Source organism: Erythrolamprus reginae, chromosome 1, assembly GCF_031021105.1.
Source record: "Erythrolamprus reginae isolate rEryReg1 chromosome 1, rEryReg1.hap1, whole genome shotgun sequence".
NCBI lineage: Eukaryota > Metazoa > Chordata > Lepidosauria > Squamata > Dipsadidae > Erythrolamprus > Erythrolamprus reginae.
In genome coordinates, this window is record NC_091950.1 from 83,174,243 (window position 1) to 83,192,420 (window position 18,178).

Below are 18,178 nucleotides of genomic sequence, written 5' to 3' on the forward strand. Positions count from 1 at the left end.
CGAAGTAGAAGCTTTGAACTGAATATTTATCACTTTCCCTTACATTTCCCATTTGCAGCATTGAAATATTAACGAGCACCTGAGAGGGTCACTAGAAACAAGGAAATGAAGTCTGCAAATTATTCTGCCCATAAAACATGTCTTAGAAATGACAAATTATAACAACCTCTGTTGCTTGGGATTTTTGAGGAGGACGGCTCTTACTCAAGGAAATCTGTTCCTGAATATTTTCCCCAATCCCATCACTAAGTGATGATTCTAATATTTACTCTCAAAATGCCTTGCTGATCCTGATTATTTAATTTCATTTTTACACTGCTTCCTATATCAAGAACAATAGATGATTCTCCCCTGCCTTAAATGCCTATTGGACCTGGAAACAGCAGACATAGTACCCTTGGAAGTGACACAACATTATGTATCGGACCAGAATACCTCCAGGGCCGCTTGCTGCTGCACGAATCCCAGCGACCGATTAGGTCCCACAGCATTGGCCTTCTCCGAATCCCATCGACAAAACAATGCGGTCTGGCGGGACCCAGGGGAAGAGCCTTCTCTGTGGTGGCCCCAGCCCTCTGGAATCAGCTCCCCCCAGAGATTAGGACTGCCCCCACCCTCCTTGCCTTTTGCAAACTTTTGCAAACTCATCTATGTCACTAGGCATGGAGGAATTGATATATCCTTAGCTGTCTTGATTTTATGTATGGTGTCTTTGGGTTGTATGATTGTTTTTTAATAGGGGTTTTAAAAACTATTTTAACATTGGATTTGTATATGATGTTTTACTTGTTGTGAGCTGCTCTGAGTCCTCGGAGAAGGGCGGCATACAAATCTAATAAATCATTATCATTATCATTATCATTATCATTATCATTATCATTATCATTATCATTATCATTATCATTATCATTATCATTATCATTATCATTATCATTATCATTATCATTATCATTATCATTATCATTATCATTATCATTATCATTATCATTATCATTATCATTATCATTATCATTATCATGTTAAGGATTGTTACCTTTTCAAACACAAAAGGGTCTTCATTCCACATAGGGTTGATCGAGTTGGCATTTGGTGTCACTTTGGTTCTGTATCTACGCTTCGGATCTCCTGGTAGGCCAAACAACTCTACCTCTACGTAGGACTTCACGCTGCGTTCTGAAAGGAACTGGCCAGAAATTACCTGTGCATGGAACAAGAACAGCAGAGTAATTTATTACATAAAGATTCAGCATTAGCTCTTAAGTCCTTTTTTATTTCCTTTTGGCCAGAGGCACACATAACGTTTCTCAGGTTGAATCTGGCCTTTGAGCCAGATCAGGCCAAGAACTACATTCCCAAACAGTGTGGATGTTTCTGCGGCAATAGATAACTTTCATTTTGTTTTATTTCCAATATTCTGTTCATGTAAAAACTATTAAGTACAGTCACATATTGAATAATTCTCGCTTTTGTGTCATGCGTAACAACTACTGATGGGCGTACCGAACCCACACAATTCTGGTCCATACCGAATTTTGCAGTGTTCGGTATGCCGAACCCGACTTTTTTGAAACTTCAGGCAAAGTTCGGGGTCGCGTTCGGCGTTCAGAGTTTTGAAGTCACCATGGAATCCAGGAAGTGATCACCTTGGCGTCTTTAGCAACCTGCCGGTGACGTCAAGGCTCCACCCCTGGAATCTCTTCATGGGAGGGATTCCCCAGCTCCTTCAAAGGGAGGTCTTCACGTAAAAATAAACATTGTTATTTTTACGTGAAAGGACACTGCAGTGGCGCTGCAAGCAAAGGGCGGTCCTTTCACATAAAAATAACAGTGTTTATTTTTACGTGAAGACCTCCCTTTGAAGGAGCTGTGGAATCCCTCCCACGAAGAGATTGCAGGGGCGGAGCCTTGACGTCACCGGCAGGTTGCTAAGGACGTCAAGGTGATCACTTCCTGGATTCCATGGAATCCAGGAAGTGATCACCTTGGCATCCTTCGCAACCTGCCGGCATACGTGACGTCAAAGCTCCGCCCCCAGAATCTCTTGGTGGGATTCCCTGTTCGGGTTCGGGTTTGGTTCAGGTTCGGCCAACTTTTGCGTAAAGTTCATCTGAACTTGCCGAACCCGAACACCGTTGGGTTTGCCCATCACTAGTAACAACCTTTCAATGTATTTGCATTACCGTATTTTTGGAGTATAAGACGCACTTTACTTTTAGGGGAGGAAAATAGGGTGGGGAAATCTACCTACCAGGTATTCATCTAGCTAGCGTCCTTAGCCTGGTCAGCTTCAACACATTATTTTATCCCCTGGTTAGGGCTGAAAAAGCCTTTTTCAGAGGAAGTAGGAATGTAAACAAGCCTGCAAAGACTTAGGTCAGGAAAAAAACCTTCTTCAAAGGGAGTAGGAAGCTGGGAAGATTGTTAGCATCTAGTTAGGGCTGTGAAAAAAAGCTTCAAAAAAGCTACATTCATAGTATAAGACACACTCAAATTTTCAGCCTCTTTTAGGGAGGAAAAAGGTGTGTTCTATACTCCAAAAAATATGTTACTTAAATCCTTCAAGTTAACTTCCTATTAGCTTATGTAAGATCCATTAGTCTTATATTACACTTATTTCTTAGACCATATTTGTTTATCTCACAAATTCATCTATCTATTGGGACAATATTACTGCAAAATGCTGTTCGTAGAAATGCATGACTGAATGCTTTTTGAATCAAAAAGTGCTTGACAAGAAAAGTGTGTCGTATTACTCAGAAGTGTTTTCGTTTAGTTTCTCTTTAGTTTTCTACATTTTAGTAATCAGGTAATTTGAAGCTTAACATAAAGTATCAATGAACGTTATAACTCCCTTCAAAAACAGCTCCCCCCCTTGAGTTGGAAGCATAAATTCAAAAGTTGTGTAACGTTTATGTATTTACAGTGAAATTACACTATATAAGCCGTATTACCCAGTTCGGCCTGGTATGGGCATAGCGGTAATGGTGGCCATCTGTTGTTTGGAAAGCTGTTATTGGGTGGCAGCATGAGGCTCCACCCACCCACCCGGATGTCGCCATTTTCTTTTTTTTAATCCTTTGTACATGCACAATGCCTTCTGCCCATGTGCAGAGGGTGAAAAAGTGTGCATGATAGTGGCACACAGGCGAGCGCTTCCCGAACTGATAGAGATTTCACGGCTGGTATTACCTGAATACAAGGATTCTTCTCTGAGCTGCTTTTTTTAGTTCTAGTGACACATTTACCTTCCTAAACATTGTGACGCTAGTATTTCTAGGAAAAGGAATTATGTTTTTTAAAAAAGGATTAGATGTTCACACCAACTGCTACATGAACATGAGGAATTCAAAGAACTGAGAGACTGATTTGGGAATATTTCCAGCTGCTGGAGAACACCAGATTCCGAGTCAAATATAACCATGGCCATATGGAAGCTTACTCAGTGAGAAGACTTCAAACAGGTTTGTTCTGCTTGGATATGAGGTGGTACATGTCCAATACTCTATTGCAATAGAATAGATACACTGATATTTTGTTTAAAATTGCAAACTAGTCTATTTGTGTCACTATTAACAGTAGAGACCTTCAAATTTCTAGGTTCTATCATATCTCAAGACCTAAAATGGTCACCTAACATCAAAAACATCATCAAGAAAGCACAACAAAGAATGTTCTTTCTGCGCCAGCTCAGGAAGCTCAAACTGCCCAAGGAGCTGTTGATACAGTTCTACAGAGGAATCATTGAGTCTGTCATCTGCACCTCTATAACTGTCTGGTTTGGTGCTGCAACCCAACAGGACCGACACAGACTTCAGAGGATAATCAGAACTTCAGAAAAAACAATTGCTGCTAACCTGCCTTCCATTGGGGACCTGTATACTGCACGAGTCAAAAAGAGGGTGGGAAAAATATTTACTGACCCCTCGCATCCTGGACATAAATTGTTTCAACTCCTACCCTCAAAACATCGCTACAGAGCACTGCACACCAAGACAACTAGACACAAGAACAAATAACTCCCTCAATACTGTCAGACTTTTTACTAAATCTGCACTTCTATTCTACTAGTTTTTCTCATCATTCCTATCATCCTTTTCCTCCGACTTAGGACTGTATGGCTGTAACTTGTTGCTTGTATCCTAAGATTTTTATTAATATTGATTGTTTCTTCATTGCTTATTTGACCCCTATGACAATCATTAAGTGTTGTACCTCATGATTCTTGACAAATGTATCTTTTTCTTTTATGTACGCTGAAAGTATATGCACCAGGACAAATTCCTTGTGTGTCCAATCACACTTGGCCAATAAAATTCTATTCTATTCTATTCTATTCTATCTTTCTCTCTATTGCTATAACTGGGCAAATGAATGTTAATTGCATGAGATGAATTCATTTATTCAAACACAGAAACAACTATATTTTTCTATAATCAGAATGTCCTGCAGGTCACTGTAGAATTACTTTGGCCTGCAGATCTTGCTGGATAGTAGATGCACTGGATATTGAACACCACACCTCCGGGCAGCAAATCCCCCAGTCAATCCCACAGTGGTTACTTACGGTGATCGACAAAGTGCTTGCCACAACTACATCAATCCGATCCACTGAAAAAGGATCAAAGTGCTTGTCTGGACGACGCATGAAGTCATGTTTAAGAAGATAGCCACTTTGCCCATTGAATTCAAACAGAGCCATGTTCTGCTGCATGGGGATGTCTAGGAAAGGAGGTGGCAGAAGAAATTATTTCACTCCAGGACAAAAAAGAAGAAGAGCAAATTAGCAATCTCCACTGAATGGGGCACCTTTCCTTCTATTACGACTAAGGTCAAGGGACACATGACCATTCACACCTAATGTACAATGATCTCTTGGTATGGTTGGTTAATGGATGAATGAAAGCTTTATTGGGATTCAACATTATTTATTGCTGACTGTTTTTTATTGTCTTTTTAGTATATTCAGTTTTTGTTTACCATCAGTTTTTTTCCTGATAGATGGGCACCTATATAAGTTTGTTAAATAAATACTGTAAATATATTTAGGCAAACAATATCAGAGCCATAAACTTAATACAGAACGTGGACCCAAACCAAAGAAGTCCTCCACTCACAACTTTTCTAAAAGTTTAATGCCACATTTAGGCAAACAATATCAGAGCAATAAACTTAATACAGAACATGGAACCAAACCAAAGAAGTCCTCTACTTACCACTTGTCTGAAAGTTTAATGCTACCATTTGACACCCAACATTCCAGAACATCTGTGGCATATAGTTAGATGAATCGATCCGAGTCCCTTTGGGATAAATTCGGCTCATCTGCCTTTTATTGTAGCTGAATTTCTTTCAATAGGAGATCGTTATTTTAATGAATGCAAAGACTATTCATATATTATAGGGTAAACAGTTGTACGCATTAACCAAAATACCATTAACTGAAATGCTATTTAAAACCCTACATCACTTAGGGCCAGACTATCTTCGAGACCACCTTCTACCACATAGCTCCCAGTCACCGGTAAGGGCCCTCAGAGTTGGTCTTCTCCGGGTCCCATCAGTGCGTCCATGGAGGAGGGCCTTCTCTGTGGCTGCTCTGGCTCTCTGGAACTAGTTACCTCCTGAGATCTGGACTGCCCCACCTTATTGGGCTTCTGGAAAGCGGTAAAGACGGCTGACTTTTCCGACAGGCCTGGGGCCATTGATCTTATGGTGGTAACCAGCAAGATCCAGCCATGAATGGTATGTAGGGATTTAACTGTTTGTATTGTAAATTGTTTTTAAACTGTTTTTAGAAGTTTTTGTACTATTACTGATGTTTCATATTTTTGCTAGACTCCCTAGGGAGTACAGCGGCATAGAAATTGAATGAGCTCTCTGCCACCAGTATATAGATATATAACATAACTAATCACTAAGAAGATGCCTTTAAAAAGGATACTCAACAAAGTGGATGGGTGACCTGGTCAACAACTCATAAGCCTTCAGCTCAGTGAAGGAGGAAACAACATAACTCTGGTTTTTCTCTGGAATAAAAGGAAGAAAACATAGAGCATAATGAATCTTTTGTTTCCAAATCTATCCCTTCTTCCATTTAATTTCCAATTCTTGTTATCATTTCTAAATCAAAATGCTGGTTGCACATGCTTCTTCACAATAAAAAATGAAAGAAGACACAGAAAGAGTTGGGGTCAGGACAGGTGGAGATTCATTTTAGGATTCCATCAAGCATGGTAGCATATGCAGAAGATTATTTATGGCAGGGGTGTCAAACTCTATTTCATTGAGGGTCATATTAGGGCTGTGTTTGATCTTTGGGGGGGGGGGGGAGATGGATGTGGCCAGCTCAATATCACTCCGGTTGGGGAAGCTTGTGGTGGCCTGAGCACTCTGCCAGCAAAAATGGGCTCCCAAGCTCAATTTTCAGTTGCAATGGCCTCCTGCAACGCACTGCCATGGAAATGGAGGTCCATTTTCTCTGGCAGAGGCACTACAGGCGGGTCCTTTGCTGTTTTCAGGGCAGCCCCATGGGCCAGATCTAAGCACTCCACAGGCCGAATCCAGCCCCTGGCCCTTGAGTTTTACACCCTTGACTTATGGCAACAAACACATTTGTAGACATTACCTCTGCAAATAATATGAGAGGAATCAGTCACTGCCTAATCAAAGTTGCCATTAAGCTGTGTTTTTTGGCAGGAAGATAGCATTTGTATTGCTGCAAATTCTACTTGCCACAAGCTGTAAAACTTTCACAAAATAATTATATAATAAACTTCCACTTATGTAGGGTGAAGCTATTTTTGTTGTGTTTGAAAATGTAGTAGAAACAATAGATTAACTTTGAGATGTGAGACCCTTCGGGTACTTTAACTTCAACTCCCAGCATTTCCAACAACATGAGTTAATGCTGACAGTAATTTGAAAATCAAAATCTAACCTTCCAGTTGCTCTAAATTCAGGAAGGGGGAGGGAGGTCAGAAAATTTAACACTTTTAAATTTTTCAACCTTCAGTTAAAAGATAGAATCATCTGAGTTTTTCCACTGCTAATATTTGCACAAAATGAATATCTTTTATAGGAAACAATTTCTTTGAATTCTTTATCTCAGTTTCATTATTATTTATTATGTATCCTTTATTCTAGCATGAAACAAATAAAAGGAACAAAGTCTGCAATTTCTTTGGGTTTTCATCACTTTCATAAATTCTCATTCAATATTTGGCCCAAAGTAGAGAACGTTTTTTTTAAAAAAAAACTTTGGTAAATGTAATGTAAATGCAGATAGTGATACAGGGCTATGGTTACACATTTTTCTTCCTCTTAGCTCTCAATAAATCAGTGAGGCACTAAAAGTCCACAAGAAGGTAAATCTCATATTTAATTTTGAACCATGTAGAAGCAGGGTCACTTAGAGTAGTGTTTCCCAACCTTGGCAACTTGAAGATATCTAGACTTCAACTCCCAGAATTCCCCAGCCAGCATTCGCTGGCTGGGGAATTCTGGGAATTGAAGTCCAAATATCTTTAAGTTGCCAAGGTTGGGAAACACTGACTTAGAGAATCACTGAAACATACAATTCATAGTATGATTCTGATTGGGATGAACTAGATGAATAGATTTAAATGTTTGGGATTTTAAGATTTGGGTTTTATAGCTGGGGTTTATAATTTTATTTCTTGTATTTTGTATTGATTTTTATCTTATAAGCTACTCTGAGTCCCCTGGAGAATGGAGGCCTAGAAATTTGAATAAAACAAATAAATAAATTCATCCACGGATGCAATAAAATTTCCTTAATTAGTACTGCCCTGTATCATATTGTCATCCCAGCCCTCTATATATAAATTCTAAAGCATACAGAAGAATGTTAAAGAATGACATTTACACGGTTGATAAATACACCACTTTCAGTGCAAATATACCTGAGGCTAGCATTAACCACATGAAAACGTTTTCCTTAATAGGAGAAAACAAATCGTTCTTACGTGCTGAAATTTCAAAACTCTCAAATTTGATGGGTTGAATGTAATTCACCAAACTGGACATTTCTTCATAGGCAGTCACTTCCAGACCTGCAGTTCCCTAAACAGAATATTACAGAGTGAATCGTTGTGTATGCAAACCAGAGGTAGGTTGCTCCTGGTTCAAATCAATTCTATACAATCGGTAGCAGAGGTGGGTTCCTACTACTTTTATTTATTTATTTTTATTTATTTATATATTTATTTATATATTTATATATTTATATATTTATATATTTATATATTTATTTATTTATTTATTTATTTATTTATTTATTTATTTATTTATTTATTTATTTATTTATTTATTTATTTATTTATTTATTTATTTATTTATTTATTTATTTATTTATTTATTTATTTATTTATTTATTTATTTATTTATTTATTTATTTATTTATTTATTTATTGGATTTGTATGCCGCCCCTCTCCGTGAACTCGGGGCAGCTAACAACAGTGGTAAAAACAACATGTGACAATCCAATACTAAAAACAGCTAAAAACCCTTGTTATAAAACCAATCATACATACAAACATACCATGCATAAATTGTAGAAACCTAGGGGGAAAGAATATTTCAGTTCCCCCATGCCTGACGGCAGAGGTGGGTTTTAAGGAGCTTACGAAAGGCAAGGAGGGTGGGGGCTATTCTAATCTCTGGGGGGAGTTGGTTCCAGAGGGCCGGGGCCACCACAGAGAAGGCTCTTCCCCTGGGTCCCGCCAAACAGCATTGTTTAGTTGACGGGACCCGGAGAAGGCCAACTCTGTGGGACCTAACTGTTTGCTGGGATTCATGCGGCAGAAGGCGGTCCCAGAGATAATCTGGTCCGGTGCCATGAAGGGCTTTAACTGGTTTGTCAGTAAACTGGTGGTGATGTCACGGAGCTGGTTCTGTTGGTGCAGATTCATGGGCGCCACCATTTTGTTTTTGGCTTCTGCGCATGTGCAGAAGCATAGTTGCTGGACAGAAAGCACCAGTGCACCGCAGCCACGTGACACACAATGCACATGCAGCCATGTGTCATGGGAGAAAGCGAACGAGAAGTGAGGTAGGTTAGAACCCACCCCTGATGCAAACACCAGTGACGTGCAAAATAAGCATCGGAAAGTACGAAGTAGAATTCAGAAGAATAATGAAGGGCAACCAGTGAATATGGATCTACCCTGCTACAGATCTGAGTCTTTCAGAATCTCCAATTAAACTTTGGAAGCACAGCTATGCATCTATTTACATATCCTTAGTTCAGTCTTCTGGGAGTTGTAGTTTCAACCTACCTGAAAAGTCATCAGGTTGGGCAAAGCTGTTCTTGTAAAATTGGGACTAGAATATTCAAAAGAGGGATAAGCATAGCCCTATTGGTGATTCTGCTTCCAGAGAACTAATTGGTTTTCTCTTGCCCTTTCCTAGCTAATTGGGCAAGAATAGCTGATTGGTATTACTGACACACCAGAGAGGGCAGAGTTTAGCAGCTGTGTGGTAAAACAACTCAGCTGAAGACAATGCAAATTTTAGAGGCTTCCAAAGCTGGATAGCCCATGGCTGTATCAGAGTTATGCCTTCCAGACTTCCAAGGAACTTCATTTATTGTTCAAATGTTCTAGCCTAATTGTCATTATCAAAACAATCCCAAAAGCCACACTGTGTCAGAATTCAGGAAGAGACACAAAATATTTGAAGGAAGTGAAGGAAAGTATGAGGTCCAAACTATTTCATCTGGTTAAGGGCAGGACAATATCCTATGAATAGATATGACTGTACAAGAGGTCATTAAGCTAAGGCCTTGGAAGCTAAGCTTAAGTTTTGGAATAATTACCATATTCTTAGGCTAGATACACAAAAGCATAAATCATACCTCATCGGACTGTAGCTTTTTAATCTCTTCCTCATTTAGGTTTTCCAAATTTCTCTCTGCTTCAGGAACTTTTTCACCCTCTTCCACTGGCTTGACTGACAATTTGAAAGAAAAATCAGTATGTTTATGAAAGTTCTAATCTAACCTGTAATTCTTTCAGGTTGACATTTTCTGCTTCTCTCCATCTATTTTGGAGGTCTAGAGCAGTGTTTCCCAACCTTGGCCACTTGAAGATATTTGGACTTCTGGGAGTTGAAGTCCAAATATCTTCAAGTGGCCAAGGTTGGGAAACACTGGTCTAGAGGTTCACTCAATCCAGGCACAGATTGTTGACAAACTACAACAAACTAATAGTCAGGTGATAAAAAATGTTAACTCAGTACAAATTAAGACAATTAGTTATATACAACTATAGCTCCTTTATCTTATAGGTATCTGTAATATATAAGAAAATAATTAGCAGTGGTTATTGAGCTCCTATCATTGTTTTTAATTTACATGTTTTTTGGGGGGAATTCTGATTTTATTTCTTTAGCAACAAATATAAAAGTAGATGTTGCTCTTTGAAACAAAAATTGAGAAGAAAATGTTAAGTACATCTTGAAGCTTTATATAGTTCTATCATTAGTTTTTCATTTTGTTAAAGACTTTTATACAGCTCTGTTGTCCTTTACACATGTTCTCTAAGACCTCCATGACACCTATATTTTTATACAACTCAGATGCTGTCTCTTAGATAATTCTGAATCACCATCACTTAGTCCTTCACTTATAACTGCAATTGATGCCAAGATTTCCGTTGCTAAGCAAAGCAGTTGTTAAGTGAGTTTTGTTTTATTTTACAATCTTTTTTGCCACAATAGTTAAGGGAATTTATTTATTTATTAGATTTGTATGCCGCCCCTCTCCGAAGACTCGGAGCGGCTCACAACAATAAAACAGTACAAATCCAATTGATTAAAACAATTTAAAAACCCTTAATATAAAAAGCAATCATACATCTCATATAAACCATACATAAAACAGAAACGGCCCAGGGGAATCAATTTCCCCATGCCTGATGACAGAGGTGGGTTTTTAAGGAGTTTACAAAAGGCAAGGAGGGTGAGGGCAATCCTAATCTCCGGGGGAATTGATTCCAGAGGGTCGGGGTTGCCACAGAGAAGGCTCTTGCCCCGGGTCCCACCAGACGACATTGTTTCGTCGACGGGACCCGGAGAAGGCCAACTCTGTGGGACCTAACCGGTCTCTGGGATTCATGCAGTTGTTAAGCAAATCATGTGTTCATTAAGTGAATCTGGTTTCCCCCATTAACTTCACTTGTCAGGAATGTCTTGAATTTCTGGAAATTATAGTCCTAACACAATGGGAGGAAGCTATGTTTGGAAAGGCTGCTGTTTGTTACGATACCTGTGCTGTCCTTTTCTATAGGCATGGGTTGGTCTGTGACGTCATCCTCCAAACTCTTCCTCTTCTTCAGAGCATCTTGGATCTCCCCGGGCATAAATTGGTTCTTCTTATTCTTAATCAAGATCTTCCCCATGAGATCCTGAGGGCTTGGCAATGGAACTCCTGGTTTTAGCTACCAAAGAAATGGAATCAAGTTAACATTCATATAATCCCCACATTAACACAGAATGCAGATGGTCAGAACAGGTGCATCCAATGACAACTTAACTATTTAATTTTCTTATTCACTTACTAGATATTTTTCCAGGGGTTCAGTCAGCAACATGTCCCCAAAGATGGTTCTGCAGTACTCAGCCATCTTTGCCTGCTGCTTAGGCCTAAAGGAAAGTACAGGAAAGTAATAAATTAAGAAAAAAAACCCTGAGCTTAACATCATTGATGCTTCACCTGTTTTACTCTTTCTTTATATTCTAGCATGTACAACACTGATCCAGAAAATGTTTTTCCCCCCTAAACTGCATCTCCTCTCTACCATATCCCATGTTTGCTATTGCAGGGTAAATGTTTAAAAAATTCCCTTGAATTTATTTAGAGTTCTCTTTCTTAATTATTAAGTGATTTAACTATCACACTGATGTGTTCCACAGTTATTAAGATGGAATACACTTCCCAGGTCCATTTCAATCAATACATTTTCTAGGAAATCTAGGCATAATTGTTTCAATGTATATGGATGGGAAGATTGGCTCCTTTTATTTATAAAATTAAGTAATGGAAAGGAAAAGGTTGGTGTCAACTTTTACCATCTCCCGATTGAGAATCCTGCTTAGCCTTTCAAGCGCTGCCTGAGCACCAAACTGAAAGAACAATTTCAGGAGAAAACCTGAAGGAAAGATGTTTTCTTGGCTGAAAACTACTTTTCTAAGAGATTTGTAAGGTTTGTAAGGTTTGTAAGGGCCCTGCATAAGTGCATCATTGTGCCTACCATCCCTACTGTCCTATTGCCTTCTTCTTTTATCTGTTATCTAATACATGCTTGACTAAATAAATAAATAAACAAACAAACAAACAAACAAACAAATAAAAATTTAAAAAGAGTATGCAGTTGCTTTCTATGTTATTGACTGGGATTCTGCAGGGTTATTGTTTTTTTCTTTAAATAGTAGGCCACAGTTAATTTTGATTTGCTAGAAGAGTGCCAATATTAATTTATCCTGACTGGATATACTCCTCTCCATTTCTAGTTTATCAACACACACTTTCAATCCTTTACCGCCAAGTAAGATCCTAATACTCACAAATCAACATGGTTCTCAAAAGACAGGATTACTGGGTAGGAAGAGGTTTTAAAAGCACTTTCTGCAATAGCCTCGATTGCATCCTGTATGAGAGAAGGAGGGAGAATGAGAGCGAGCGAGAAAGAGAGAGAGATCTGCTTTTCATGAATACAATAGGACGTTTGCTTAAAGAGAAGAAACCTACATGATTCAAATGCTGATGAACATCTCTCATAATTGGTGTGCTGAACAGTTCTGGAGAGAATTCTAGTTGAGTGATATCTGGAAAACCACAAATTACTCTTGTCTGGGGGAAAGCCCTCACATACATAACTGGAACCCAAATCCGTAATATATATGCATATTTTTGTGACATTATCAGCGCAGAGTACCATGTGATACTATGTGAACAGTCATTTATAGACTGATGCCTGATAAAACCCAATGGCAATTACTTTGTAATATTTTGAATTATTTTGAAATGCATAAATATACTAAAAACAGAGATAAGCAGTTTTAAAATGAGCAGTTGTGAACAGTCATTTATAGACTGGTGCCTGATAAAACCCACTGGCAATTTGTAATATTTTGAATGCTTTTGAAATGCATAAATATACTAAAATACAGAGATAAGCAGTTTTAAAATGAGCAATTGTGTCTGGGTCCTTTTCTAATTTTATAGAAAATGAAATTGCAATTAAACTCTTCTAACTTTAGCCTGATTACATATCTGTCTAATTTAAGATGCAACTACCCAGGCAATTTGCTTGTATTTTATAATGACCTATTTCTTACCCCGACTGAAACACTAAAATGACTGAGTCCATGATCAAATATATTGTTAAAGCTAACAGCTCTAACCATAGACTATAGATCTACAGATTTAGTCAGAGTGTACAATTCAGAAACTGCAGCAAAGGAAAGGATGGTTGCAATAGCAATTTTTCACCCCCTGAGGTTCATCAATGGTTTGTTTAAAAAAAAAATATTATGAAATATTTAGCTGATCATCTAAGTGTGTGAAACTTTTTGTTTGAAAAAGTATGTGTGTGGGAATACTGGTTGGCTAGCCATAGCAAAAGTGACTGTCCTTCTCATTGGGTAGAAGAATAATCAAGCTACCCTTATTTGTGGCAAGATACATGTGCATAAAATGAATGAACCTACTGTAGTTCTTAGGAAAGAGATAAAATGTGGGAGGAGAGGCATCCTTTTAAAAGATGATCATTAATAAAATCTGTGCACTAAAAAGTTATTACCTTTTGCTAATCTTGAATGCGTAAACTGTATCCTTGCGCAAAGGATCGTTGTACTTATGAGAATAGGACAGGATAGAAAGTCACAATCTGAATAGAACATGACAAACTGGATCCAGGTTGGCCAAGGAGTGAGACAAAGCTATAGATTCTTTCCTTGTTCATTCCACCTGTACAGGTAATTTTTCATTTACAACCATTTCAAATGGACTTCAGATATGGCTCATTTCGACTTCGGGAGGACTGTTTTTCATCCTTGTGGAGCCTCCACACAAGCCCTGTGCTTACCTGGCGCCCAAAATGGGCCACGTGGACACTCCTGGCAGGGAAGGGGCAGTATGGGCAGGGCCAGCCAAAATTCAGCTGGCCGGCGTGTGCGCATACAAAGAGATGGCTCCACAAGCCACCTGTGGCATACACATGCCATAGGTTCGCCATAACAAGATCATAGCAAGAGAAGACCAAGTGGCTTTGGGCATTTCTTCCTACAGACTACTCTATCTGTCCGTCCATTGTTCGGGGGGTGGGACATTGACCCCCTCAAATAGAGTCCGCAACTTGGGTGTCCTCCTGGATCCAAAACTGAGCCTTGATCACCATCTCTCGGCTGTGGCCATGGAGACCTTCACCCAGGTTCGCTTGGTATACTTAGTTGTGGCCCTATCTGGACCAGGAGGCTTTATGCACAGTCAATCAGGCTCTCATCACCTCCCACCTTGATTATTGCAATGTGCTGTACATGGGGCTACCCTTGAAGAATGTTCGGAGACCGCAAATAGTGAACTGTTATGGGTGTAGGAGCCGGGGTGGTGCAGCAGGTAGAGTGCAGTACTGCAGGCCATTGAAGCTGACTAGATCTGTAGGCAGCAGTTCAAATCTCACCACCGGCTCAAGGTTGACTCAGCCTTCCATCCTTTCGAGGTGGGTAAAATGAGGACCCAGAATGTGGGGGCAATATGTTGGCTCTGTTAAAAAGTGCTATTGCTAACATGTTGTAAGCCGCCCTGAGTCTAAGGAGAAGGGAGGCATAACAATCAAACAATCAAACAATCAATCAAACAATCAAACAATCAAACAATCAAACAATCAAACAATCAAACAATCAAACAATCAAACAATCAAACAATCAAACAATCAAACAATCAAACAATCAAACAATCAAACAATCAAACAATCAAACAATCAAACAATCAAACAATCAAACAATCAAACAATCAAACAATCAAACAATCAAACAATCAAACAATCAAACAATCAAACAATCAAACAATCAAACAATCAAACAATCAAACAATCAAACAATCAAACAATCAAACAATCAAACAATCAAACAATCAAACAATCAAACAATCAAACAATCAAACAATCAAACAATCAATCAAACAATCAAACAATCAAACAATCAAACAATCAAACAATCAAACAATCAAACAATCAAACAATCAAATCCTATGCTCCGTGAGCTGCACTGGCTACTAATTAGTCTCTGGTCACTATTCAAGGTGTTGGTTATCACCTATAAACATGGCTTAGAACCAGACTATCTATGGGACCGTCTCCTGCTCACACAGGGTTGGCCTTCAAGTTCCGTCAACTAAGCAATGCAGGTTGGCGGGACTGTGGGGAAGGGTCTTCTCTCTGGTCACTTCAGCTCTATGGAACCAACTCCCCCCTGATGTCCTCACTGCTCCCACCCTACTGGCCTTCCAAAAGGCTACGAAGACCTGACTTTGCCAGCAGGCCTGGGGGCCATGAAACTGATATCTGCCATGGCCAAATATGTGTGTTGCTTGGATTGATTGAGTTATGGGTTTTTAACTGGGGTTTATAGTTTTAGATTTTCCATATTTGACTTCTTTTTTACTGTATTTGTACAGTGATACCTTGTCTTACAAACGCCTCGTCATACAAACTTTTTGAGATACAAACCCGGGGTTTAAGATTTTTTTGCCTCTTCTTACAAACTATTTTCACCTTACACACCCACCGCCACTGCTGGGATGCCCCGCCTCCGGACTTCTGTTGCCAGCGAAGCACCGGTTTTTGCGCTGCTGGGATTTCCCTGAGGCTCCCCTCCATGGGAAACCCCACCTCTGGACTTCCATGTTTTTGTGATGTTGCAGGGGAATCCCAGCAGGGGAATCCAGCAGCGCAAAAACGGGCACTTCACTGGCAATGGAAGTCTGGAGGTGGGGTTTCCCATGGAGGGGAGCCTTAGGGGAATCCCAGCAGCGCAAAACCGGATGCTTCAGCTGGCAAAAGGGGTGAATTTGGGCTTGCATGCATTAATCGCTTTTCCATTGATTCCTATGGGAAACATTGTTTCGTCTTACAAACTTTTCACCTTAAGAACCTCGTCCCGGAACCAATTAAGTTTGTAAGACAAGGTATCACTGTATTTTTATATTGTTGTAGGCCGCCCTGAGTCCTCCGGGATTGGGTGGCATAGAAGTCAAATAGATAGGTAGGTAGGTAGGTAGGTAGGTAGATAGATAGATAGATAGATAGATAGATAGATAGATAGATAGATAGGATTAATTTAAATTGTCTTTTGCAGAAAAACTTTTAATCAAATAAGCAGTTGTTCATGGGTTGGAAAGGGGGAGACTGCTCCTGCCTCTTGACATGATCTGGTTTCAAAGAAAACTGGTGTAGGTTCACATCAGGAGAGAGACACCTCTTTCCACCCACAAGTTATTTTGGAGAGGGAAACTAAGTAGGAAGAAAGAGGAGAGGGGAATGTCCAAATGTTATATAAACTATAATGAAAAGTACACGCTGTGTTAACACCCCGTAATTTTTTTTCAAGTTTCATTGTTGTGGTGCATAGCAATCGTTCCCTGTAATTATAGCTCCACTTGAGCACAATAGTTTTTATTTGCTCTGTAGATTTTGTAGTGCTGTGTCAGGGTAATTGTGATGTCATAAGATGGAGAATGTAAAACTATTAACACTATAAACTACTACAAGGTAATCATTTAAAGGGTCCATTTATTCTTTCCCCTGCTGCTTAAACTACATCTGAAGGTTGGAACCTACTGAGTGACTTCCTTTCTGAATTTCAGGGACAAAGAAAATGTTTAAATACTTGAAAGGTGAAAAAGAAAGAATAAGATTCTGATCATTTAAATATATACGTCTATCATTTAAAATGCATGCATCACTGATGCAATTTATAGATCTTAAGTACCTATATTTGAACTGCTATGTCTTATGTGACTTGATTTCAGTAATGTCAAAGTACTGCTGTGCAGATTACAGAAAGTAAGGGAAATCGTTAAGGTCTTTAAGATCAAACTCATTTAGGCCAAAAAATGAACAAATCAAATGAAACATTATGATTAAAAAACAAGATAAGGCGAATGAACTAAATCTATATTTAGAATAAGGGGTACCTGATTTTGTAGTAGTAAATCAGAATACACACACACACACACAACTCTTGAAGTTGCAATTGATGACATGCTAAACACAAACCATCTTGGGATTGTATTTAGCATGATCTCCTCCCCAATTCTGGGTACAATTTCTGTATTCCAGATTTTTAAGATCAGTATAATTAAATGGAAATAGATCCAGAGGAAGACAACAAGGATAGGCAGGAATACGGAAAACAAATCCTATGAGGAACATTTAACAGACTTGGAGCTTTTATAACATTAAGATAAGAAGCCAGTACTGGCTGCTTCACTTAAAATCACTGGATTCCTCAGAAGCTCCAAGCTTTGGCGGCTGCTGCTCAAAAATCTCTTGGAGACACTTGGATTCCAAATAACGTCTCCGTGAATTGATTGGTTCTTTCTCTGTTTCCTGCAGCTCCTCAGGAAATAGACGGGATCCTTAGTTCTATCAACCATGCCACCAATTTATTAGATCCATGACCTTCCTAGTTGATTAAAATTTCTTGAGGGATTACCTGTGGTTGGGATCAGGTGGTGGCAAATACTTTTTTATATGAAGAAATGGTTCTGACGTGCCATGAAAGAGATGGTTGTAGACTCCCTCCTAAAAATGCCATATCTGGATCCAACACTTCTGGACAACTTTTGTCCTATCTCCCTTCCTTTTGGCAGGGTGGGGGATGGGGGGGGCAGTTGTTGAGAAAGTGGCTGGCCTGGAGCTTCAGAAATAGGGTATCTGGACCCTTTCTACTTGGGTTTTAGGCTGGAAAATACTATAGAGACAGAGTGTTAAGGTTGTTTTCCTCCTTTCTTTGAATTGGTATAAATGGGAATGAGGAGAGGCTAATATTTCAGCCCCTTACTTGTGGGATGCCTCAGGGTTTGAAATCCCTACCTTTCCTCTTTAATAGCTACATGAAACCTCTAGAAGAGGTCATTTTCCAATATGGGATGTAGTA

General features: G+C 39.2%; 1 protein-coding gene across 1 annotated transcript in view; it reads right to left on the reverse strand.

Moving 5' to 3' along the window:
* Nucleotides 1–18,178, reverse strand: part of PLCB2 (phospholipase C beta 2) — a 79,226-nt gene that overhangs the window by 23,968 nt on the left and 37,080 nt on the right. The window contains exons 12-20 of the mRNA XM_070756707.1: nucleotides 12,584–12,666; nucleotides 11,578–11,662; nucleotides 11,286–11,457; nucleotides 9,876–9,970; nucleotides 7,986–8,082; nucleotides 5,942–6,026; nucleotides 5,214–5,338; nucleotides 4,565–4,719; nucleotides 1,034–1,198 (exon numbers count right to left, since the gene is read on the reverse strand). Coding sequence (XP_070612808.1) covers nucleotides 1,034–1,198; nucleotides 4,565–4,719; nucleotides 5,214–5,338; nucleotides 5,942–6,026; nucleotides 7,986–8,082; nucleotides 9,876–9,970; nucleotides 11,286–11,457; nucleotides 11,578–11,662; nucleotides 12,584–12,666 — 1,062 coding nt within the window. The remainder of the gene's footprint in view (nucleotides 1–1,033; nucleotides 1,199–4,564; nucleotides 4,720–5,213; nucleotides 5,339–5,941; nucleotides 6,027–7,985; nucleotides 8,083–9,875; nucleotides 9,971–11,285; nucleotides 11,458–11,577; nucleotides 11,663–12,583; nucleotides 12,667–18,178) is intronic.